The sequence below is a fragment of the Cyprinus carpio genome, chromosome B4, assembly GCF_018340385.1.
Source record: "Cyprinus carpio isolate SPL01 chromosome B4, ASM1834038v1, whole genome shotgun sequence".
In the NCBI taxonomy this organism is placed as follows: Eukaryota; Metazoa; Chordata; class Actinopteri; order Cypriniformes; family Cyprinidae; genus Cyprinus; species Cyprinus carpio.
The window spans coordinates 32,988,072-33,014,687 of NC_056600.1; the positions used below are offsets into that span (position 1 = coordinate 32,988,072).

At 39.6% G+C, this 26,616-nt stretch overlaps 1 protein-coding gene across 1 annotated transcript; it reads right to left on the bottom strand.

The window, feature by feature from the left end:
• Window positions 1-375: 375 nt before the first annotated feature.
• LOC122137198 (gastrula zinc finger protein XlCGF7.1-like) lies at window positions 376-1,726 on the bottom strand. The gene has a single exon (XM_042722971.1). It carries the CDS (start codon window positions 1,313-1,315, stop codon window positions 659-661), a length of 657 nt encoding a protein of 218 aa, XP_042578905.1. The 5' UTR covers window positions 1,316-1,726; the 3' UTR covers window positions 376-658.
• Between the last annotated feature and the right edge of the window lie 24,890 nt (window positions 1,727-26,616).

The following is a 26,616-nucleotide window of genomic DNA, read 5'->3' on the forward strand; positions in this document are numbered from 1 at the left end:
TAAACTTAACTACCACACCTATTTACTTTCCACCTCTGTCCAGAGTGAGCAAAAGGGCTGGCAAAATCACTCTGGCCCCCTAACATCCAGCACACTTCCTCTTTGAACTGCTGCCATCTGGTCGACGCTACAGAGCTCTGAGCACCAGAACAACCAGACACAGGAACAGTATCTTCCCTCAGGCAGACCATCTTATGAACACTTGACAATAAACATAGAACACACAACACTATTATACATTTTAACACATTTACATTTCAAATTTGCACCTAACATACCTGTACATACTAAATAGTCTAAATTTACTAAATTTAATTTTTGCTGTTTTGCACATTGTCTATTTTGTGTATTATTCTTTTTATTATCCGTGTCCTGTCATGTCACTGTCATTCTGTCGAACTGTGGAGCTTCTGTCAATAAAACAAATTCCTCATATGTATAAACATAGCTGGCAATAAAGCTCCTTCTGATTCTGATTGATCAAGTAAAATTGCTTATGGGATTTCCACCCTGGGATAAAAAAAAATGCTATTTCAACAAGAGGTGAAATGAGATGTCAATGTGGGTAGCATGGGGTTCACTGCCACCTTGGACATCCTTCTGGCTCTGCCAGTGGTTGAGTTGTTCTTCTAGACATTATTTCTGAAACCGCTTTATCTTATGACCCCCTCTTTCTACACTGAGGAACACTGTCTTTAAGGCTTTGATTACATGTAAAACTGTGTCCACACTGAGTGCAAGCGAAAGGTCTTTCTCCAGTGTGAACTCTCATGTGGACTTTCATGTTTTGTTTTTCAGCAAAACTCTTTCCGCACTGAGCACAAGTGAAAAATCTCTCTGCAGTGTGAACTCTCATGTGGGCTTTAATGTTTTGTTTTTGAGTGAATCTCTTATCACACTGAGGGCAGGTGAAAGGCTTCTCTCCAGTGTGAACTCTCAAGTGAACCATGAGGACCGTTTTGTTTACGCAACTCTTTCCACAGTAATGGCACATATAAGGTTTTTCTCCGAAGTGAATCTTCACATGATTCTTAAGCTGTTTCTTGTCTGTGAAACTCCTTTCGCACTGATAACATATGTTCTCTCTTGAGTGAATGCTCATGTGCTGAAAAAGGTTTACTTTACTTCTGAAATTCTTTCCACACTGACTACATGTGAACGGCTTCTCTCCAACATGAACTCTCAAGTGAGTGTTAAGACATTCTTGAGCTCTGTTTCCTGATGAAGTCTTTTCAGTCATGAAATCAAGTTTCTTACACCGATCTTTCTCTTCTGCTTCATTCATTTCTTGACTCTCCTCTTTCAGTGCTATCATGTCTAAAGTGAAAAAGACAAATACAAATTAACACCAGCTTAATGGTACAAAGCAACAGACATCCAAACCAATCTGAAAGCATCAGAGCAAGCAACATTTTTGCTAGATCCTATACTAACTAAACTACTGAAAGAGCAGTTACCTATTATCTCAGAATCATAGTGTCAACTATGCTCAGTTTTGCAAAGAAATAGTACTCAATTCAGATTTTTTTAGCCCCATCTTAGAACAGGAACCATACTAGTGTAAATTCCTTTCGATATGTGCACATCATGGATACACATAGACAAAACAAGAACTTAGACACACTGGAACACCGATACAACAGTGGGAACATACACGTTTGCACACACATCTTACTTAAAATATTTCTTAAAATATGGGGTAATGTTTGACCTCTGATTACATTGAATTGGATGTAAAGAACATCCTGTATATAATATATATATGTAATATAACTAGGGCTGCACAATTAATCGAAATTAAATCACAAAGGCAATAAACCGTGATTACGCAGAAGCTGTGATTGTCATGCGTATCTTTCAGTGAAGCACAGTTCTGTGATCAGCAGTAATTCTCCATCCAAAGGCCAGAGGGCGCTCTTGTGTTGAAAATACAAATATGCCCCGAAGAAGAAATCCAGGAAATGCCTATCATTGCAGCTGAATAAACAGAAAATTTAACTGCTTTTATTGATGCAACGTGACTAATAAACATGACTACGGCAATATATGGTTTATTGGAGTTCTTACTATAATTTTCATCACAATAAAGTATATCTATAATGAAATGCTAATCGAAATAGCCTTTATCACTGCTTAGAATACAATGAAATATTATGGGCCTTAATTATTCTGTTTAAGAAGCCACCTCATCTCACAGAAGGATTTATTTCAAACACTCGACTAACATTATGAAGTGAGTTTGAAATAAAAACGTTATTAAATGTGGTATTTTTACGTGCTCTCAGATGGAGCAGCATTTACTACACAGAGCCGTAGTTCACTGAGAAAATACGCAAACAGCTATCCTAATCGTGAACGATTTAGTCGATTTCATAATCCTACAATTATATCGTCTGCGATTATGAAAGCGATTTTGCATAGCTTGTTACAACTATGGCTCTGCGTAGTAAATGCTGCTCAACCTGAAAGCAGGTGATGGAGGTTTACTGCTAATCACAGAACTGGCTTAACTGACAAAATGCACATGACAATCGCAATTAATCGTGCGCGATTAATCGTGCAGCCCTAAATATTATCCATCTTTCTTAATAAACTTGAAAATGCTTTGGTTGTACACTGTCTTTCTGTGTCTGCTTTATTGCACTCCCAGGATCATCATATATATATATGTGTGTGTAAATAGTTGCATTTCATTTTTAAGTTTACTGTAAAATAATTGTATTTTTATTTAGTACTCCCTTCTTATTTGAAAATATAATAGCATTAGAACACTTTTTATTTATTATTTCATAAAAAAAAAAACTAAAAGTGCAATAATATATAGTTCAGTCATGAAACTCTAGTTAGCGCAGGCTGATGGGTTGTTAACGTAACTATGATATTCAGAGAGTTAAACAGCCCAGCACAAGCTGATTGGTTCACGCTGCATATGCAGTCGATTAGCTTACTGCCTTGCATTTATATGGCCAGCTAACATTTTCTAGAGATTCTTACAGCGCGCTTTTCAGAGTTTCTCTGAAACCCTCCACCTTCCCCAGCTCCACCTGTATAGATCCGCTACGGGTTATTTTATATCCTATTTGTGCAGCAGCAGTATGTCTTAAATACTCACAGCACCGTATTGCTGTATGCATTGGCAGTAGCAAGTTCCTGTACTTGCTTGCACCAGCAGCAATAATCTACAACTACAGCAATAACCAACAGCAGCAGCGTAGCAGATCTATTCCGCCAAGACCAAATACATTAACATTGTCATATTCACCAAACTAAAATCTTCCGAGAGTTGTCATGATTAAAATATTGTTATCACTGTTATTAATTTATTTTTTATAGTCATATTTCACAGGTCACACACTATGTGCAGTGTAAAGACCAAACCAAATCTCCAGGTGTATTTATGAGAACCAGACTGAAAATCTTTTGTGCACCTGTTTATTGCAATTATTTGTGGGACAATATTTGGCACACCAAAAAAGCCTACAGTCAACACAATGCGACCTGCTCCATGTCATATAAACCACTTTAATTAGGAAACTCATAAAATTCTTCAAGAATATCATTCAATTCTGTAGACCATCTGCTGGACATTTTAATAAGGATCAAATGAGTGAGTTCAGCTTTGCGAATGAAAACCAACCTGTTTGTTCCTCAGTAACTTCATGTTTGGCTTCTTCAATCTTGACGTCTTCACTCTCCTCTTTAATAAAAGGCATCTTTATAATAGTGTCAAGTGGATCTCAGCTCCTTCAGCAGGAATTTTTCTGCGTGTTTGGAAACTTTGTCCTGTTTAAGACGAGAATAATTAAGAGAAAGTAAATTATTCTCAAAAATTAATGCAAACTAAATCTCAGGGTGCGTCTCAAACAGCTTCCTATTTCAGTAGTTAGCACACTGGTAAGGGAGTCAGTCAGAGTAATAGATAATGGCCTTAAAGGGGTTTGTTCATCCAAAAACACCTTCATTCATCTTCGGAACACAAATAAAGATATTTTTGGTGCACTCTGAGAGCTCTCTGACCCTCCATAGACAGCAAGCGTCCTTACATGATCTAATATTCTGAGTCATAATGAGCTTAAATATTCATTTAACTTAAAACATCTTTGAAGCCCTCGTTTGATGTTTTGGGTATTTAAATAAATAGCCAGATTTTAAACTGATTCAATCACCCATGCAATCTTGTTAATAAATGAAACGATTCAGTGACTTAAAAAAAAGATTCATTCAAAAACGTTGATTAATTCAGGAATGAAGCAAGTGAAGTCTTTATGAGCGAGTCATTGAATCATTTGATCAACTTAATTTTTTTTAACAGTTCATTGAATATTGAATCTATTTTATAAATAGACTGCAGCCATTTTTACTAGAAACTCTAGTAAATTAAATGTTATTTTGTTTGGTTGTCTGTTTTTTCATAATCATGGTAGGAGAATAGTGATATTGTTTTTCTCCATTTTTAATTCATCCAGAATTGCGCAGCTCTAATTGTTAATTTATCCACATGTACACAAATAAATGCTTTAATTTTAGACAAAGCATCAAAGATGTGGTCAGTGAGGTTCATCCAGGGCCGTATACATTTATTTTGAATTCTACAAATGCATTTACATATTTATGTGCTTAATAATAATATCCTGCAAATCTTATTGTATGAACTGGCATACCTAAAATTGTTAAATCTGAACAACTAATTTTGTGCTTAATAAGTAAGTGATTTGCCAATAAATATATTAATTTGAATTTAACTTTGTATTAAATAAATATATTTTAAATAAATTATAGCTTTATTATTATTATTTTCCTGGGGCTAACCCTTATCTCTCCCAACCTCAGCAACAACCCTATTCCTTAACTGTTATTAATTTATGTCGGAATAAACATAATTTACTAAAATGAGATGCACCGTTTCTGTTACTCATGTGCAGATCATAGACTGTAAAAAAATATGGACGTAGTGTCCGTGACGTCACCCATAGGCTCCTCAATAGCGGTTTTGAAGCTCAAAGTGTGCAGAGCGGGCCGTCGCCATCTTGGCAGCGTGTCACCGCCACTGATCTATAATATAGAACTGGATTGCTCATGACGACATTAAAGTGAAGCCGCCGCGCCGCCATATTGGTAATCCCTAGTGTGCGTAAACATTCTATTGAATTAATAGGAAATTGTATGATTTTAATGAGAAAACATCACCTAACAAATCAGCGTTTTTAAATCTGAAGTATCCCTGTACATTATTACAATGCAAACACCCTAGGCATGTAAACGGATATTTTTTTAAATGTCGGGAATTTCCCAAACTTATTAAAAAGCTACGTTCATTACAGTAGCGAACATCATGAACATGATAAACATCAGACGAACACGACCTCAACATATAAAACAAACGACAACGTGCTCATTCTGAAATCTGAATTTATTCACAGAAATAACTGACTATATACAGTATGGATTTAAAGACATAAAGCTTTATTTCCAAGATAGTAAGTTAAGCTTTTAATTTCATTATAGAGCAACATTAACAACATAATTGTATTATTCATTGTAATATATTCAAATCCATTTCTGATACTAATACGTTTATGTTTAATAATTGCTGAATAATTATGTTCATAAAGAAATAGTCTAGTATATTTTGTGTTGGATCATTATCTGTGTCATCAGTGCAAAGCAGACACACCCACCTAAACGGTTTACATATATCGCTTATACTGCCCCAAAAGACCGTAAACACTGCAGATAACACCTGAAGTAAACATTAATTTACATACACATAACATAAAAACTAGTCCCGTTTGACTGATTTGCTTCAAATCGGGTGATTTTAGGACAGCGGTTTGAATGTGACTCAATGGTGCTCTCTGCCGGTAGGGATTAGTAAAATGGCAGATCGAACACTTCCGGTGGCTTCACTGCCTGCTGGCAGTTTAGAACGCGATGAGCGATCCAGTCATATATAGATCAGTGGTCACCGCGCGACTCTCCCGGAAAATCGAAAATGGGCAAAAAGGCGGGAGCTGGTTGCTGAAACCACGCCCACCTAGCACGACGGCATTGTCAGCAGCGGCAATCCACCTGTCACTCAAGTGGCCACGCCCTTAATTATGCATTAATATAATTTAAACAAAAAATTAAAAAAAAAAATCACAAAAAAACACACCCCCCACAAAGTTCAAAATAACTACAAAAATATCTATAAACACCAAAAAAAATTTTTGAACAAGGCTTTAAATCATGTTTTTTGCAGCCAGCCTCAAGCGGCCAGTCGATGAATTGCAGTTTTAGTCACTTCCTTATTGGCTTCATGAGAGAGAGCGCGAGGTTGCCGCTCGGTGCAGGTGCGCTTAACTCACACAAAATAACCGTCATTAATATCACTGGATAAAACATTTCAGTGTTTCAATCAGTAATGATTATTTTCACAATTTCATATAAAACTCTGTAAACGAGTTTTGGTGATTTAAACTTTTTAAATTGATAAACACACGCACCTTTCTTAAGCCGAATCACAGACGCGGGAGCGCGGCGTTGCTTTATGACGTCATACCTCTAGACCAAAATAAAAGTCTTCTTCGATAAAACACAGAATTTTCCGTTAGAAAAAAATATAAATAATGAGGTACATTAGGAGCTATCATAACCCCAAAGCTGTCGATACCGTTGAGCTGTACATGTAGTCCTATATCTAAATTTAAGCAACTGTGAAGTGTTTTTCAATTCATGATAAATTACAGAGCTTTTGTGATATTCTCCATTAAGGATAAACTCCAGTATCTTGGTCTTAAAATTACAGGATAGGGAAGAACTTATGAATATTTCAGATTCATAAATTGTAGATCAAAATAACATTTGCAGTTGTGATTTTGATTGTGATCTGTTTGCAGGGAGATTTAAATATTTAGTTTATTGATTGAAACTAAAATCTCATGTCAATGCATTCATCTTATTCCATCTCAGTTTACATAAAACAAACACAAAACAAATTTCAGCTTTATTTGGTTAAAGTGGATTTCATTAAAGGTCTATGACTGTAAAGACTTACACTGACTGTGAGTTTGATTTTGACTGTCTGAATGAAAACCATTGATAAAAATGGTTAAAATAATTTATTGTAAATTAAATGTAAATGAAATTGATTAAAGTGTTAAGTTAACAGTATATAATCTGTGCTAAAATGTGATTATAAAAAAGTTACCTATTAAGCTCTCAGATTTCAATCATTGGAAAGTGATTTATAAACATAATTTTCTTTATATGAAATCATATGATTTCAGTGGTAATGTTCTTTGGGCAGTTTTGTTTAAATTTGAGTTTTTGATACTATGTGGTGCTGCAGTCATCAAGACTGACTAAAGCAGTGAATCACTACAGGTATTTGCCCAGATTTTCACCAACTCTGATCCAATCAGCATAACTATAACACTCATTATCACAGAGATCAGGGCCACTGCATTCACATTAAACTCAGGTATTGATTAGCAGGAACAAGACACCAGTTAAAAGAAATTAGGCAGAACCATCAACACCCAATAAAGACAAAGTGACACCATGATCAGAGATGGGCATAAATACATGTGAAGATATTTAAAATAGAAATACAAAATACTGTCTGGATAAAAAAAATATTTAAATACAAATATAGTATTTTGTAGTCTGAAAATACACAAATTACATGTGAAATTTGCCATTTTTTGATGAACAATGAAAGCAAAAACTTTTTTTTTTGTGGTGTACCATTCATCAGTGTCTTCACAAAAGCACACAATCACTAGACTGAACTGATGGTGACACACAGTGATTAACCTAATTATTTTGTCTCTAAATAAACATACATTTGTATAGATGGGTGAACACAATCACCTGATTTTGTAAATGTGCCCAATTTTTTCGTTAAACAAAAAGTTTGCACTTGTCTAAAAATGCAAGCAGAATGCAATGCAATAGCAGAAATAATTAAAGTAATGGTCTGTTTAATATTAACATTAATTAAAAGAAAATGTGTAATGAATTTTAAAAAAACATACAACAAAGCTGTCACGCTATGGTGAATGAAACGCACAAAGAACAATGGAAATAGTCTTTAATAATCCACAATAGGGCAAACGCAGGTTGGACAGGCAGGATGAACACGTAGCGATGTAGTAGACCGGAGAGGGGAACACAGGACAGACTGGAAACTAAAGTAGGGGTGCTAATGAGTGAAGACAGGTGAGGAAGATCAACTAATGAAGACACAGGTGTACTGTACTGACTAACATAATCAGACATGGGAAAAAACCAGGTCACAGAACACGAGGAATGAAAACACAACAAAAGTCCAAAGGGGTGTGACAGTTCGCCCTCCTCGCAGCGCAGAAATAGCAAATGGAGGGATGGAGGGGGAAATAGGAGGAGGACACAAGGAGTGGAGAAGGGATGGTGACAGGGGACGGCAATGGGCTGGCAGGAAGGCAGGCATATGAGACAGGTTGAGGCTTCAGTGGTGGACGGACACCCGGGAGTACGACGACAACCAAAGTCCAGGGTGGATCAGATGGAGGGAGAAGGCAGGAGGGAGCAGGAGGAGCAAGCCGGGAACCAGGCCACAGCCCTGATGGCAGCCCACAGTGGAGCCGACGGAGGGAGGAGCCATGGTGGAGGAAGTGTTAGGCTCCAGGGGGCTGACCGACCGCGGAGCAGGTGGTGGTGGAGCACGAGGTGAGACAGAGAGCCGATGGGACAGGATGATGGGGAGGATCCAGAGGGCCAAGGCAGAGCAGATGGCTCTGGTGACCGAGGCGGAGGTGGGGATCTGGAAGGCCGCGGCGGAGCCGGACGGAAGGAGGAGCCTGACAGAGCTGGAGAGATGAGGCACAGTCGGAGGTGTGGAGTCCCTAGGTGGCTGATGGTCGACGACAGACCAAAGCAGAGCTGGAGGGAGTCCAGCGGAGCAGGGAGCAGAGAGGAGCGGAGGGAGCTAGGACCCATGGTGGAGCCGCTGGGTCGACAGGCCAAGGCAGAACCCACCATCTGTGCAGCGATGTGGTGCTGTGAGATGCGATGTAGTTTTATTGTGTTCTTTGTTTGGAATTATTTTCACTACTAAAATATAACAAAAATAGTTAAATTCCCTTAGTAAAGGCAATTTAAAAAAAAAATGTCTAAACACATTATACATGTTATAAATGTATTGCTAAAACATATTACAAAGACTGTGAACTGTAAAACAATGAATTGTGGAGTTAGACCGTTAAACAGTTTCTCACCATTGCTGTGATCTGGATTTTTTGGGCGGGGCTAAAACGGGGGATTGATGACGCACTGCGTCCCCCTGAGCTCCTGGCCCGCACCTAACAATATAAATAGAGCACATTCGCATCAGTTTGCCGCTCAACCGCGAGTTACTGTCATACTGTTACTTACTACAGCCTACAGTTTGCTAGCTATGCCTTCGTCACTAAAATGCGTACTACCCGGATGCCATCACTTACAAAACAGATCTGTGACCTTATTTAGCCAAGTTAGGTTATGCTAGTTAAGTTACATATAGCTAACTTGCATAAAAGGGAGAACAAAATCTTACCATTCTGTTGCAGGCAGAGGTGGACGATGTTGATTCTCTATTACTTGTTCCATGTCATCTAAATTACATTCTGGCTCTGGAGGCTCAAACATATGGTTTTGTACAACCAATTAAGCTGTTAGGAGCATCCGTTCCGGCTGTAGCGGTGACAGTTGAGTGTGGCGACTTCTGCTTTCCCGCGAGTGGGCGTGGTTTCAGCGCAGCCAGCGGACACCCCCCCAGCATTTGAGAGCTGAGACTACTGCTCATTTTTTCGAGATTTTGATAGCTTATTTTATATACTTACCGGCTTTTTTTATCATTCAAATTTTGCTGGGTGGCTAATAACACATTTTTCTGTGGTATAACAAACTCAGAACACATACTTAAATTTGACTTTACAGGGACTTAAATATTGCATCTACGATGTAAGAGAATTAATATTAATTATTTGTTTATTAAACTATTGTATTAAATCAGTGTCACATTTTAATGTGACAGTATTAAGGAAGACAGCACTCTTGGTTGGTTATTAGGGCTGCATGATATATCGAAAATATTGAAATATCCCAAACCATTGATGATCACCATTAATGATGGTCAAATTGTCAAAAAAAAAAAAAATACAGGGGGGATGGTGCGGTCAATTTCTTTGGGGTGGGGGGGTAATTTTAATTCATTACTTGGTAAAAACTCATACATGGGATTTTTTTTTCATTACTTGAATTATAAGGGCATTAACTGCATTCTATTAGATTTCATCAGCAGTGAATGGTTTTGGACTCAAAAGGTTTTTTTTTTTTTTTTTTCAAAGTCGGTGACGTACTTGATAATGTCAACTCTCCTATCATCTCTCAGTCCCTCACAATCACACATACAGTACAATAACATTCTATCAGGGGAATGTCTATAGCAAGAAGACAAAAGAAGTTATGATTTTCCCTTGATTACAATTTTAAGAATTAAAGGTGCTGTATGTAAGATTTTGACTCAACTAAAGCATAAAAATATCATAATATGTTTGCAGGTATTTAAGAAACATGCCAAGTTAACATACTTGTTTATCTGAAAAACAATGCTACCATCAGTTATTCTCCTTTGATAATGTGCGTTCCGGCCCGGAATGTCGATCTTTGTTTTGGTTTGTGAAACCCACCCACTGCCAGTTTACCCAATTGTATTTCGGCATCCCGGTTTGCCAGTTGGCGGAAAACACACCATATTTCATTTCATTCCTCGTAAAGCGCGCTCGTCCCTGTTTGTGTCGTAAATCTGGGATGGTGGTTTTACTGAGGGGATGCTTTTTGTAATTTTTTTCAACCAGGGGATGCCATCCCCCCTCAATTCGAGCCCTGGATATGTGAGCGTGTGCTCTGATGCAAGACAATCAACAAGCCGTGAAGCTTTCATAGTGAGCTAACCTGACAAGATGTATCAGCTTAACACAATTTGCATCAGCTTAACCTGCTGGAACATGGCCTGATCACAGAGCGCCCAACATGATGGTGCCCTAAGCAGCAAATGACAGAAAGGATACTGGAACAGCAGAGGGCTCTGTCACAGATTCTCTCTGAAAATCGGAGTACACAACATCTGGTTCCATCCTGGCAGGACATTGAAGTCCTTAAGTCAGTAAAACTAGTGGTGGTTGAGGAGATTACCCTCTTTCATGTAAATTCCCCCCATCCATGCGCTTTGAGTAACCATAAAAGCGCTATATGAATGTAACAAATTATTATTAAACAAGGCATTGAAGGCACTTCAGGAGTTTATGAGGTCAATTTTCACCATTTAAGCAAGCTGGCACAAAAGTATCTTTGTGTGCCTGCCTCCAGTACACCTTCTGAAAACATTTTCAGCACATCAGGTAGTGTAGTTACATGTCAGCACACATCTCTGAAACCAAGCAGAGTGGACATGATAAGAGAACAAAGGAGTAACTCCTCTCTGCTTCAATTGTTTTTGTGAAATTCCCCTCGGTTGGTAAATCGCGTTCCGGGGGTCCCCCTGGGTAGAAATTGCAATGGCGTTCCACTCGGTAGAAATGGCGCTTCCCCCTCGTGGATAAATGTATTTACAATTATATTGAGGAACAGTTTGGGAAAAGTTATTACCAGATAACCAAATATTACCAGACACCCATCTCTCTCAATGAACCTAGTGAGAACATCTCGGAACATTTTATCTGAACTACAATAAGAGACAGTTCACACAGAATACATCTTTGGGTCCAATAACGTGAGATACAGCGCTCTGGAATGATTTAAAAAAGTGCAATCGCAAAACATGAGACACAAAGGAATAACGGCAATAACAGAAATTGCCATGTCGACTTGCTACTGTAAACAAAAGCTTGCAATGCTTGCCCTGCCTCTGGGGTGTCCTGATTGGTCCTCTGTTGTGGAACTGACATTGATGAGCTGTGCAGCTTGTAAAACTTGCAGTGATATAACATGCCTGTAAGAGTAAATGTTTGTTGTAATGTGAATTTTTTTATGTTTAGTGGCAACTGAATTTAAATGTAATGCAGCAGATTTCCTTTGAACGCACTTCATACTCCAAATGATTCATTAATCATACTTGCACAGCATTAGGTCTCATTGTACCTGTGGGTGTGTGATGATCGACATGGTCGTTGACACAAATAAAACATGTATTATTTACCAGAAGATATAAACATGGAACCCGCTAAGGAAAAACAGTTCTGGTAAGCATTTGTATTTAAGTTTTGGGGTCCTCTCACAGCTATCTAGACCAGGAATCGCCAACCCTGCTCCTGGAGAGCTACCGTCCTGCAGACTTCAGTTCCAACCCTGCTCCAACACACCTGTCTGTAATTATCAAGTAGCCCTGAACACTTTGATTAGCTGCTTCAGGTGTGTTTGATTGGGGTCGGAGCTGAAATCTGTAGGACAGTAGCTCTCCAGGAGCAGGGTTGGAGACAATTGATCTAGATTATTTTGTAATTTGGTGACAGGGCTCTGACAGTCCTTGTGCTCATGTCTATGGTGTTACCCCACCCCTCTCATTATCTGTTCATTGGTTCTTTTGCTTCCAGCCGTGTTACCTTATTAATTTGTAATTCGGTTCCCTACTTATGCTCCCTTTGTTTGCTCTTCTGGGCTTATGCGTCTCACTCTGTTTGTATGCCTGCTGGTTCCCGGTAGTTTTTCCTGTTTATATTTATTCCTCTGGTTTTCCCCTTGGGGTGGTTTTTGTTGTTGTTTTTGTTATTTTATATTTTTGGTTTAATAAATCCATTTTTTGCACTTGAGTTTTTGCTACCCATTCATACTGTAACAGAATGCATCAGCCACAACAACACTAAGCAGGATGGAGGATTATTATTTTTATTTTTTCACAGACATGAAGCAGCACCTCGACCGTTCCAAGCAAGCCCTAGCCTGGAAACTGCGTCTCTGCCAACAGAGCGTCTGTCCGTTGGGTTTGTACGCAGAAGCCCTCTATGATGCAACCCAAGGGCTTGGGCTCACTGCTGCAACTCTGAATTGTTTCTATTTGGCAGGCTTGGATAAATCCGTCAGGTGGGACGGGCTGGGTGATCTCAGGACGTGGTTCTGCTGAGATCTAGTGGACTACGTGATCACCCAAAGGGGGTCAGAGTTGGAGATGGAGGAGCTGGCCAGCCGTTGGCCAGGAGTGGTCCCAGTCACTCCTAACTCTTAACAGGGCCCAGAACTTTTCATTCACTCCTTGGCTTTCCAGGGCTGGTGTGCAAGCTGGAGGATTGGGCAGCTGGCATTCCAAGACTGGCTCCTCCCGAGGCGGCAGGTGCCCACTCTCAAGACTTCCGAGGTGGCAGTGGCCACTCACTATGGTCCTGAGATGGAGGCTGTCCCTGAACTGAATACTAGTTAATGTCGCATTGGACTGAAATTTAGTGACTTTGTTCATAAAGGGTATAACTACTCAATTTGTTTTTTGATCATTTTCATACTTTTTTGGGGGGAGATTTTTCACCTTGTTACACTTGTGGTGTTCCTGGGCAAAAATGACCTGGCCTCAAAAAATTGCTTAAATCACTCATTATGCTATATTATCACCAAATATTGGATTAAATCTTTTTGTCAAATTATTTTCTTTCATTTAGAACTGGTTTTGTATTTACATTTATGGCAGATTAATCGTAAGCCTCATTTATCTGAGAGTAGGCACCTCATTTTTTTTGAGAAAAAAAGCATTATTTATGAATCATTTTCACAATATTAAATAAAAACTGATGAAAATTTGCACTGTTTATCACACTAGTGTACTTTAATGTTTAATCAGGAAGTTTGCTTTTAAATGTTTTATTTTGTACAAAATCATACTTGTGGTGTTCCTGGTCAATGTCCAGCCGTTTAAAGTGAATGGGAAAGAATGAAAGTAATAGAAACTATTAGTGTTCAGGAGCATGTTGATCATGTTCATGTTCACATATGTACATGTGTGACTGCAAACATAAAGGCCTTGGACCTGTTCATGTGTGGATGCATGCATACTTACGCTAACACACACACACACACACACACACAGGTATACAAACTATTGGGAGCATTACAAGATTTCTGTTTCATCCTACCCTGAATTGCATCTGATATCATTTAATCAATCTCTCTCTTTCTCTCTCTCTCACTCACCCACCCTCACACACGAACTGGCTCTTCTTTCTTTCATAACACCTTTTAGACAAAATATTATGACAGGTTTTGGGGCTTTCATGTTCTCACAAAGCAGACAAAAGTTTACTAATAAATGCTTAACACAAAGACAGAGCATATAAATATTGTTGTACCACGAAATGTTCTCTATATGGCAGTGCTGTTTTTTCAAAGACAGCACAAGTAGAAATATCTCCTTTAATCTAAGACAACTTCTGAGATTTACAAACCTATTATAACTTTTTATGGCCAAGAACAAATGTGCTGCTGTAAACAAATGTAATCACACTTCTATTTAATATTAAAAAAACAGGCTAATATGAACTTCATATTTTTAATTAAATAAATATTTCCAATTTTTCATACAGTACTTCCAAAATAACATATTCAGATGCTAGTTTTCAACTTTAAGTTTAAATATTTCATCAGTGGAAGAAGTTGACTGGATTTCAAATTTCTGGATTTTCTCAGGGTCTCAGTCTTTAATTGAAAATAAATAAATATTGGGTCAACTTTACTATTTGTATTTTCCAAAAATAAAACATGTTTCAAGCACATTTAAGGCATTTAAACACAAAACCAGTACATTCAGTGTGTTGAAACAGATTTCTAGCTGAACGACGATGCAAAATTTTAAAAATAGGTCTCCTCCTCTCAACCTTGATGCCTAGCATTCTGAATACCCAGATGCTCCTGTTGTTTGCTCGTCCTCTGTTGTACTGGAATTCACAAGAGGCAATTATGTTAAAATGAGGATAGTGACACCCACAATTAAATGTTTCTGCAATCATGGTATAACATAAGGGAATAAATTCAAATGTTCTATCTAAGTGGTACTCCGTACACAGTTGTTTTGAACTGATTATCAACACTCATGATGAACAAATGCTTGAATAAATAAATTAACAAAGAACAGCAGTGAACAGTGCCTATTATCAACAGAATTTAATAAACTGAATAAATCATTCTACCCGACCTGTTTGTGTGTGTGTGTGTGTGTGTATATAAATATATATATATATATATATATACACACACACACACACACACACATATATATACATGCATACACAAATGTATATATACATAAATGCATATATATATATATATATATATATATATGTATATATATATATATATATATATATATATATATATATATATAAATAGGTGCGGTTGAAAGATTTTTATTAATCAAATTTTTTCATTCTGATGGGATATAAACTTAGTTCCTGTCAAACGAGGATATCAGGAAGTAACTCCTACATGATGCACATGACTGTGGAGTGTAAATCGAGTTACCCCTCCCACTTCATGTAGTTTTACTGAGATTTCTTATCCCATGCAAATTGGCCATTTACATTACATGAATCTACATTCAGTCACTGTGTTTAGGTTTATTCCACATCATTTTAGATGCAAAATTATGCAATGGACACCAATGAGGAATTCTGTTTGAGCAATTTACATACCTTTATTTTATGGCCAAATTTGCTTTCATCTATCAGAATGATTTCTCTTCTTCTTCCAATAGTCTGCTTGCCTCTTTTTCTCATTCTTTTCATTGCAGATTTACAAACTCCTCTCAGCTTGTCTGCCAGTTTACTCAGAGTTGCAGAACTCCGAGTAATCCCCTCATAGCATGTCCACTTGTCGCAGTCGAAGACCTTGGGCAAATCTGTAATGGACAAACCAAAAAAATATTTAAGCTACACAATTTAGATGTTGGGATTGAAGCCCATTTCTCCCAACATGACAACCACAATTTCCCATTTGCAGATGCAGCACCACCCAAACATGAATGCACAATAGATCCACCTAGATCCAAATACCTGAGGTCTGACCAGAGAACCAAGTGGGTTCAGTACCTTAGACATGGGTCGGGACTGATATTAGTAGCCCTAGACATTTGGTAATTTTAAATAAACATGTTTTCACCAAATATACCTGGGAAGACCTTAATTCTTTTAAACAATACCAACTTTCTATTACGAAGCAGAATGCTAGTAACTTAACAGCATAGGTTACTAGACACTGAAAAACGCTTTGGTTACTTAACGTAACCTCTGAAGATAAGGGAACGAGTGTTATGTATAGGAAAACTAATTTTTTCCTTTCTGCTGAAGCCTGATTTGTTCATGTTTGTGTAGTTGCACAAACCAATGGCGCTTCAGCCCGCCAAAGGGGGCAGGGCCGACCTCTATAAGTCGGTCCGTAGCACCATTCATCAGATCATTCAACTGAAGTGACGATCATCGATTCATGCAGCTTGTAGTGCGGCAAGTGACTTAACGTTTGTTCCCTTATCTCAGGGAACCGAGGTTACATTAAATAACTGAAGCGTTCCCTTTCGAACATTCACTCACGTTTTGTATGGGAATGAATCCAATCATGCCGCACTACGAGCAACAATTATATGCTGCTCTGTGAGCCCAGTGTTAGAGCACTAATAAGGGCCCTAAGGGACAGGGGCGGATTTAGTGAATTGGGGGCCCCAGGCAAATATAGGAATGGGGCCCTATACATTTGCACACATTTACCTAGATCAACCCTCGAGGTCCTTTTTTGTCGTGATGCTTGCTGCTGCACAATGGTGCCAGATTGTTGTGTCCAATGTTTCTACATTTTTTATGTGCATGTTCTAATGGGATTCTTTAATTTACATTTATTCATTTAGCAGATACTTTTATTATTTCATGTTGTAGACCACGAAATAGCAATTGATTTACCGTTTTTTTTAGTTTTAACATAAAACAAAATAAATTATAAAATGATAAACCTCACAACTGAAATTTTATATTTCTGGGATGAGTCAGAAGTATAAATTATTATATTATTTAAAACAGATTTATGTGAGTGAATATTAGCATTGGTCTGAACAAAAACTGCAGACTGGATTATTGAAAATGCACATTCATTCTCTGCCAGTAGGAGGTGCTTTTGGAGTCAGAAATATAGTGGTTTCCCCGGTAACAGCTCTAAACAAAACAGCTCAGTTCATAAATGGTACTTTATCAGGTAAAATGAAAATGTGAGTTACCAGCATAAGCCTACATTTTATTTTAGTCATTTTAACTTAGGGCTGTCAATCAATTAAAATATATAATCACAATTAATGGCATGATTGTCATGAGTTAACTTGTGAATAATCGCAACTTAATTGCACATTTTTATCTGTTCTAAATGTACCTTAAATTAATATTTTCCCCATGGTTTCACAGACAAGGCTTAAGCTAGTCCCAGACTAAAATGCATGTTTGAGCTGTCTCAACTGAAAATATCTTGCTCTGACATATCTTAAAACTCATTGTTCTGTGTCAATATGTACACCTGTAACACTTTCTTTTAAGGCATTTTTGTAATGCAAAAATTAATTTATGCAATTAGTGAAACCAGTTAACAGAGCATGAAGAGTAGACATGTTTCATAGGTCATATAGATGTTTTTCAAAGAACTTGTTCATGTCTATTAGACACATGAAAAAAAAAACAGAAATACTAGCTTCCTATTACTTCTCTTTCTTTGCACTGAGCACTTTACACAAACCTGTTTGCATTTTCGCATGACAGGGCAGCTCACTTCTTCTGAACATGCAAAATGTACATTTATTATTTATTATTACATTTGTTTGCCTCTCTGTGCCACATACTGTATTTTGATACAGCTAAATTCTCAAAACTGTTTTCATTGATACATTTGACGGGATGAATATGAAATAGTGACTGAAACGTGACCCGTTAATCTGCACAAAAATATATAATCGTGCCGTCGTCTGATAAAAATCAAATAGGCTACAGAAAAGCTTGAAGACAATAGCTGTGCTGTGATTTCAGCTATACTTATATGTAAAATTAGAGAAGCAACATGTCAGTGTTTTAACTGAAAGCGCAGCTCCTTTCAGCCGCGCGCTGAACGCAGAGAGGCTGCGGCAGTCAGCTTTAGATTCATAAAATTTTATTTTGCTACAAGCTGGATACACAAGAAGCACGTTCAACTCGGACGCGCAGACGATTGTCGTGCATAAACACCGTAAACAGCAACCGTTCGCGTGTCCGCGCTTAATGCGCATCTCCTATATGAAAAGCATTAGGGGGCCCTTGGCTTTTGGGGGCCCAAGGCAGTCGCCTACCTTTGCCTAATGGGTAAGTCCGCCCCTGCTAAGGGACCTATGCATCATCTCGCCCCGAGCCTAGCTGAGGGCATGAGAAATTACTACCCACATGGGAGGTTTAAACAGAATCAGGGCGGGGACGTCTAAGTTATAGAATCTGGCAAAAGTGGACGGCGACGACCAGCCGGCAGCCGCACAGATCTCACTGATAGATATGCCGCAGGACCACGCCCATGAGAAGGCCATTCCCCTTATGGAGTGAGCTCTCACACCAATAGGGCATTCCAGTCCTTACGATGTGTAAGCCAGAGCTATTGCATCAATAATCCAGCGAGACAGTCTTTGCTTAGTAACCGGCAGACCCTTCTGGCGGCCTACAAAGCAAACAAACAGCTGTTCAGACTGCCTAAACAGTTTAGAATGTTCCACAAAGACTCTCAGAGCCCTCACAGGGCAGAGAGCGTCCGGTCCCTGCTCGCCGTCTGCAGCAGGAGGGCCAATAGGGATATTACTTGCGCCCTAAAGGGAGTAGAGAGCACTTTAGGAACATAGCCATGTCTCGGTTTCAAAATGACCTTGCAGTCATTGAGCCCAGTTGTCTTCCGAGGCGAAGAGGTCGACCTCTGCCTTCCCAAAGACCGCCCAAATTCGCTCTAACGTATGAGGGTCCTGCGCCCAATCGCCTGGGGCTACCTTGCCTCTGGACAGCATGTCTGCTCCCAGGTTCATCTTGCCCAGCACATGAACTGCCCTTAGCGAGAGGACTTCTTTCTGTGCCCAGAGAAGGAGGCGACAAACCAATATGTAAAAGGCGTGAGACCTGAGACCACCTTGGTGATTGATATAAGACACCACTGTCGTGCTGTCTGAACAGACCAGGACTTGGTGGCCTTTGATGGCCGGAAGGAAGGATTGCAGGGCTAAGATGACTGCCAACATTTCCAGGCAGTTGATATGCAGGCATCACTGCTGAGCTGTCCAGGAGCCGAATGCCGGATTGCCCCACCCGGAGTTGGACGCGTCTGTCGTGATCACTTTCCTTCTGGGGGCTATGCCCATCCTCACTGAAACAGGCGAGTGGTCCTCCAGGGGGTCACAACTTTGATACAGCGGTGGTCCACCCTGACCGGAAATCTCTTCAACCGCCAAGCGCGGGCAGGACTCGGGCTTTTAGCCAAAATTGGAGGAGCCGCATGTGGAGCAGGCCCAGCGTAGTTACAGAGGCAGCAGCGGCCATGAGGGCGAGCAGCCTCTGAAAAAACCTCAGGGGGCGTGTCGTCCCAGGTTGGAGGGAAGCCGTCAATCGCTGAATTGTCAGGGATCGATCTGGTGAAATCCACACTCGCATTAGGGCGGAGTCTAGAACCGTTCCCAGAAAGACAGTTTGTCATCTGGGCAACAACTGGCTCTTGCGGGTTGATGACCAACCAGAGGCTCTCTAAGTGACTGAGCAGCAGCTCTTTGTGAGCGTTCAGTTCCCGTTCTTATCTGGCTAAAACCAGCCAATCCGGTCTGGTCTGAGGTAGTTCAATATGCGGATTCCCATCTGCCTGAGAGGGGACAGAGCCACGTCTATGCACTTTGTAAAAGTGCGTGGGGCCAGGGACAGTCCAAATCGAAAGACTGCATACTGATAGGCCACTCCCTCAAACGCGAATCTCAAAAACGACCGGCGCATAAGCGAGCTGTTCAGATGTCTAAGATCTAAAATAGGTCTGAGCCGTCTCTCTTTGGGACGAGGAAATAGTGACTGAAGAAGCCTGACTCGCTGTTCGCTGGGGGCACTATTTCCACAGTGCCTTTTGAAAGCAGTGCTTGCACCTCCTGCCAGAGAACAATAGCTCCGTTGTCTGGGACAGAAGTTTGAATGACGCCTCTGAAGCGGGGCGGTCTGCAAGCGAACTGCAGCAAGTAGCCTCATCGAATTGTTTCCAAAACCCATCTCGAGATTCCCGGAATGGTTGCCCAGGCCGTGTAATGAGAGGCAAGAAGGTTTTATTTTCTCGAACGAGAGCTCGCCTTGAAAATGTGGGGAGTCTACATTCGTATAAGTATGTAGGTCCGCTATCACAGTGGTAAAATATTCTGGCACGCACTGCACCTGCAGGACTTGACCCGCTAAAAACACCTCTCCCAGAGGTGTTCGAAGAGGTGAGGAGTGAAGGCGAGCTGTTTTGGGGGGCGTTCCGGCCAAGGCGAGAACGGGGCCCCTCCTTTTCCTCTCTAGCGCCTTAGGACGGCTTCAGCGGCTCAGGGTCCAGCACAACTCGTGGGCAGGGACCTTGACGCTTTGGGAAGGGGAAGCGTTTCGCCGGCCTGGATTGCTGTTACAGTCCGGGTTCCATTTTTCGCTGAGGCTGATGCTGCGTTGGCTTTGCAGGCTGAGCAGCGGGGCTATTCTGGTGGCCCGCAGCTGTGGTGCCAAGGCATTTAAGGAGGAAGTGACGCAGTGCCTGCAACGTCTTCTGAGCCTCCGAAAACCGTTTAGTGAACCCATAAACAGCGGAGCCTTTCATATAGCCCTTTCGGCAAGACTGACGAGTCGAGGAAGGCCATTTTCTCAGCGTCCCTGATCTCTGTCCGCATTAGCCAGAGGTGGCGCTCCAGCACCACCAGGCTGGCCATGGTCTTGCTGATCGCTTGCGCTGTGGCCTTTGTAGCACGCAGAGCGATATCAGTTGCTGTGCGCAGCTCCTTAAAGGCCTGCTGGTGCTCTTGGACAGACTCGTCCATATTACGGAGAAGTTTTGCTTGAAACACTTGAAGGATCACCATTGTGTGCAGCGCTGAACCGGCCTGTCCGGCTGCTGCATAAGCCCTGTTGGTGATAGCCTAGGTGGTCCTGCAGGGCTTAGATGGATGCGCTGTATGGTCCTTTAAGCCGAAAGGCAGATGGTGGGCACAGATGTGCAGTGATCGCTTCCTTCAGGGGGAAGTTTGGTGTATCCCCTTTTGTCAGTGCCGTCAACGGTGATGAGAGCTGCTGCAGTAGAGGGGTTCACCCATGCCGAGTAGGGAGCTTGCCACATCTTAGTGAGCTCAGTGTGAGACGGAAACGGGGTGACCCATACAGGTTTCCCCTCCTGTTCCATTAGAACAAAGAACCCCAAAAGGCTCTGCTCATTCCTTGGCCCCTGGTGGGAAAATGCAGGAAGTCGGGCACCCCAATGTTGTTGCGGCAGTGCCAACGACTTCGGGTGTTTTCTGCCCACCCCCCGGGGGCCCAGGGGAGAAGGGTCCAGTAAAGCTTCTACTCCTCTCCCACAGTCATCCCCTGCTCCGCAAAAATCAGAAGACTCTGATCTGTCATTTAAATGTTCTTTGGGCAACTCGCCCATCTCTGGTCTTCAATTCTTGGAGTCTGAAAACTCTAATGACAACACTAAGATCTTGTCACCTTTATCACGCTTTATTAAAGACGTCTTGTTAATTCCACACCAGAAATTTCTCCTAGTCCGACAGTGTCTGAAACAGCCCGAGAATTAGTCACATCAGATCTGGTTCCACGAGTGCAACTGGAACCTATACACACTGATTCCACTGACATTGCGCTGATCACTAGCTCAGCGAGCTCGGTAGGAAGACCCAAACGTCACGCCAGTACCACCAAAAAAAAGTGTGGATTGGCGTTTGACGATTCATAAGAAATATGTGATTCTGGGTGATTCTAATGCCGCAAAGTTCCCTAAATTTCAGAACACAGATCTACAGATAGAATCTTTTTCAGGCACAAAGTTTCAGCATGCAGCGAACCTGATTGAGGGGGCGCAAATCACAGAAGTGCCTGAGAAACTTGTTCTCTCTTTCAGACTCAATAACTGCCAACAGAGATTTAAAATCAGGGCGATTAAAGAACTGCAGAAACTAGTTAAGGTGACTCAAGGTGACTAAATTCCCTAATGCTGACATTTTTGTCCCTATTATTAATTTTTCCAGAGTCCTCCTAATCGCGGAACAACAGATGATTGAGGACATTAATGTGTACATTCAAAAGAATTGTGATTTCATTCCCTCCATTCCAAACACCTACTTTGCAGTGGAAAAGGATGGGATCCATTGGAGGCCCGCCACTGCAAAGTCGCTTCTTTTGTACTGGGCCAAGTTTTTAAACTTCAAATTATCTTTAGCCCAATAACTGGCGTAGATAACTTAATAGTGAATCTATCTAAAACATTTACATTAACATCTGACCAGTGTTCGTTACTCTTAAAAGGATTGACATTTATCCCAACACCATCCGGCTTTAAAACGAAAAAGATAGAATTATTAAATGACTTACATATCATCATCGTCTTCAACTGAAAACATACTTTCAAGGAAAAAAGCTTCAGAAAAAGAGGCTTCCATTTATGGGTCCATCCGAATGGACACCATCTTTGCTTTCATTACTAAATAACATTAGATAGATTGTTAAAGCCGACTTGTATGCATTTCATCATCTAAATTGGGAGCCAAATACACATCATAATCTCACGACAGCAGAGAGGAAAGCACTCAAAGAGCTAAGTCAGATTACTGATATCATTATAAAGCCGGCCGACAAGGGTAACGTGGTGGTTATTTTGGGCAAGGCCCAATACCTCTGGGAGGGACATCGACAACTCGGTATCACTTTTTATTATCGACCCCTGGACCAACTGATTTATACAGAAACGGCTATAGAGGTTAGGAATATCCTCGAGGAAATGTCAAAAAAAAAAATTATCAATCTGAGACAGAAGGACAAATGACATGAAGTTGACCAGACAAAACATGAAATATTTTGTGTTCATATTGTCTGCAATGAAATACAAGTCAAAGTAAATTTAGAAATCACTACTTTCTTTTTTTATTTGAGTTTTCCATACTGTCCCAACTTTTTCTGATTTGGGGTTGTGTATATATATATATATATATATATATATATATATATATATATATATATATCTATATATATATAACATTTCACAAGAAATAGCAACTAGTCCTACATCTATTGTCAGCAATAAAATGTTAATTTAAGTTAATTTAACCTAATCGTTGAAGGCTAACAATAGCCAAAGACCTATTACTGAACATGGCATAGCTACACACAATGATCCTGCTATGTACAGCCAAATAATAGATTACAAGTCCCATACCATATTGCTCATAGGCCTACCCTTGAGGTTTATCAAAAAATGTAAAGACATAACGTTCGCTGTTTTCGTGGTGTAACTTGGGTGGGAAAGATTGTGTAACAAAAAAGGTTTAAAGAGCAAAAATATCTGAACTTTATTTATTTTATTCGTATATTTTTTATTGAATTTCAAAAATACAATTCAGTTCTCGAGACATTTAGCGAACAATGTTTATGAACATAAGGATGGAATGATCCTCGTCTCCATCTCTGCTCATAGCAGACTAATGGTTTGAGGGGAGTGGTTAAGCGTTTTTTTTTTTGTGTGTGTGTGTGTGTGTGTACTTGTTCGGATTCATTTTTCACCACAAGATTATAACATGCGCTACAAAAAAAAAATTCCATGTCGACTTTAAAAATAAAAATGTCTTACCATATTGTCATTTTCAATCCATCTGAACCTGGTTCTCCTTGGAATTATTTCTGACTCATCTTCCAAGTACCTTTTGTAAGGTCCTGCACGCTTTGCCATTATTTATCTTGCAAACACCTGCATCAACAAAAATGCATCTCCGAATTTTTGTAAAAATAATTTGTAACCGTCTGTCGTGATATTTAAGTCATGTGATCCGTTCACGCACATCCGAATCTTAGCTCTTGCCTAATTAACAACACGACCTATTTTTAGCAACAAACACTGCAAAGCAAAAAGAAAATAAAGAAAAAGCGTCAGTCACAACACTTAAACAATGGCATTTGCCATTTATTATTTCAAGGACAAGAGCATTGAAGTGGGTAAAATTGACTGGATGAGTACTGAAGACCAGCAAAATTGTTAAAAAATTATAACACAATGTCCCACACTCGAGGATGAAGATGATGGATGGATGAGTGTGAAGTGGGAAAAAGGCAGAAAAAAGAAAAAATGTCCAGCCCTTTTTCCTGCAAAGGTTTTAATGTTCGGTGGTAAGTTAACTTTAATCTTTTAATTAAGGTTTGCATCACTAATCTTGACGGATTAGACATAAGCAAAAAAAATATCACAGACTGTCTTTTAGGAACAGCGGAGAACCCAGTTTTTCACAATGTACACACAACTTTTTTTGACAGACAACTATAGTGATCTCTGCCAGAAAAGGGAACAGTTCATTAAGGGTGAAGACATCTGGAAACAAACACTGAGGAGGAAAACAAAGCCAAACAGTTGGTTGATGGAGGACGTAGAAGAAGAGGAGAATGAACAGCCAAAAAAAAGGTAATTAGATGGATAAATACATCTGTATGTGAATCTAGGACAAATACAAATGTCCATTGCTATAATGAAGCAATATATTACTCTGCTTTAATTGTAACACAAACATGCATTTCTGTAAAGCTGCTTTGGAATTATATTTTGAAAATCACTATACAAATCAATTTCAATTGAATCCCTGGTAATGAACAACTTCAAATTGTCATTTTGATAGCAAAAGTGTAAAAAGACAACATGTACCCCAAAAGAGGCAGCAGACCAAATGATTGAAAACCTGAAGAAGGAGCTGATGGCAAAGCAAACTTCTTTACAGGTAAATTATTTTAAGATTTGCAAATTTTAGGGGAAACCTTTTTTTCTTTTTCTTTTCTTTTTGCTCTTTGTGTTCCAGTCAGCTATCGAAAATGAGTTCTCATCAGATGAGGACATACTTGCCAGAAACTGGAGTAAGGTACAACAGCAAATGATGGAACTTAAAGAGAACAGGAAGCTAAAAGAAGACAACATTAAAGAGATACTTGATGCCATGAGAGGTAAGTATATGAATTAAAAAATAATAATAATCTGCCCTTTGAACGCAAACACACAACTTGACGTTGGAACTGTGTGTTTACATTTTGTGCTCTACAGTCATGGCTGACAGAGCAAAACTACAGAAAGTGTGGGCTCACTTTACTAAACTTAATGAAAATGCAGTTAAAAGCAATACATTTAAAAGGTAGTTGTGTGTAGGGTTAAACACCTGCAACCTCAAAAAATAGTTACAAATACCACATTCTATAAATCTGAAGCATTGCAGCATGTTTGACTGCTATAGCAAAGTGACTGCTGCAACTAACAGTGTTCCTTACCAGACGTAACTCAAATTAAACCATTTTAATATTATACAAAGCACAAACAAGTGTGGTGAATGGCAATGATTTAATCAGTATTTATTTTGAATAATATTTAAATGTTTTCATTGTTGTGAGTAGTGATTTATTTTTGGCATTTGTGTCAACATGCAGTTATGAGGCCTTTTCACAGTTTTCTTATAATCATTTATATCTCCATTCTTTTAACAGAGCTTCCCACAGTAGTGACGAAGTTGAAAGAAGTGATTGGACAAATAACACTTCAGACCTCACCTACTGCATCCACTTCTGCAACACCTTCAACATCAGTAGACTCTGCATGTGTTTCTCCTCAAGTGTTGTCTGATGATATGGTAAGTACCGCACATGCATATAAGTGTTACGGTCCATGTGGGAAGGTGATTATACAATGTCCCAGTAAATCAACTTGGCAGTAATTATAAACATTACCTGAAAAATCTGCATATTCAATTGCATGGTGAATGTGCGTGATAAGTGGTTATTATGAATATTGCCTGACCACAGGAAATATACGAAGCATTCCCATATTACCCAATGAAATGTTTAATGCTGTGGAAAAGCAGTGTGGACAGGATTTAGACAGGATCTTACATTGCACAGGAGCATTTCGCACCCTAGTTCATTTTATTGGGAAATGTGGTAATGTATCTCAGATTTCCTATTTGGTTGGGGAATAATAACTTGGTTTATTTGCATTAATGCACAGATGATGAATAGATATATATCCCAGGGAATGTGTTTCATTATCATTTCATTAGTTTAGTGTCTAACAACAATGTATAACCAATTGCAAACTGACAATTATTTTTCAGGTGTTTCTCATGCCAGGCTGTGATGTCAAGGTCCCCAAGCGAAAGCTGAACTCTCTGTGGAAGGCAAATCCGTCAGTATACATCGGGGACCTTGCCATGCTTGTCTATGGAAGGGAAACCCTGTCTCATTCAAGCTTGACAGGAAGACAGTCAGGGGCACACAAAGATGTGGAATCAAAGCCACAGCTTGATAGCACAAAACTTGATGCTATATTTGGTGAGTGTATTTAATTTAAGGGAAATTTCATTTTTAAAATGAAATAAATTCCTAC

Coding starts and splice junctions, on each gene's coding strand:
- LOC122137198 (XM_042722971.1), bottom strand. CDS start 1,315: ATGATAGCACTGAAAGAGGAGAGTCAAGAAATGAATGAAGCAGAAGAG.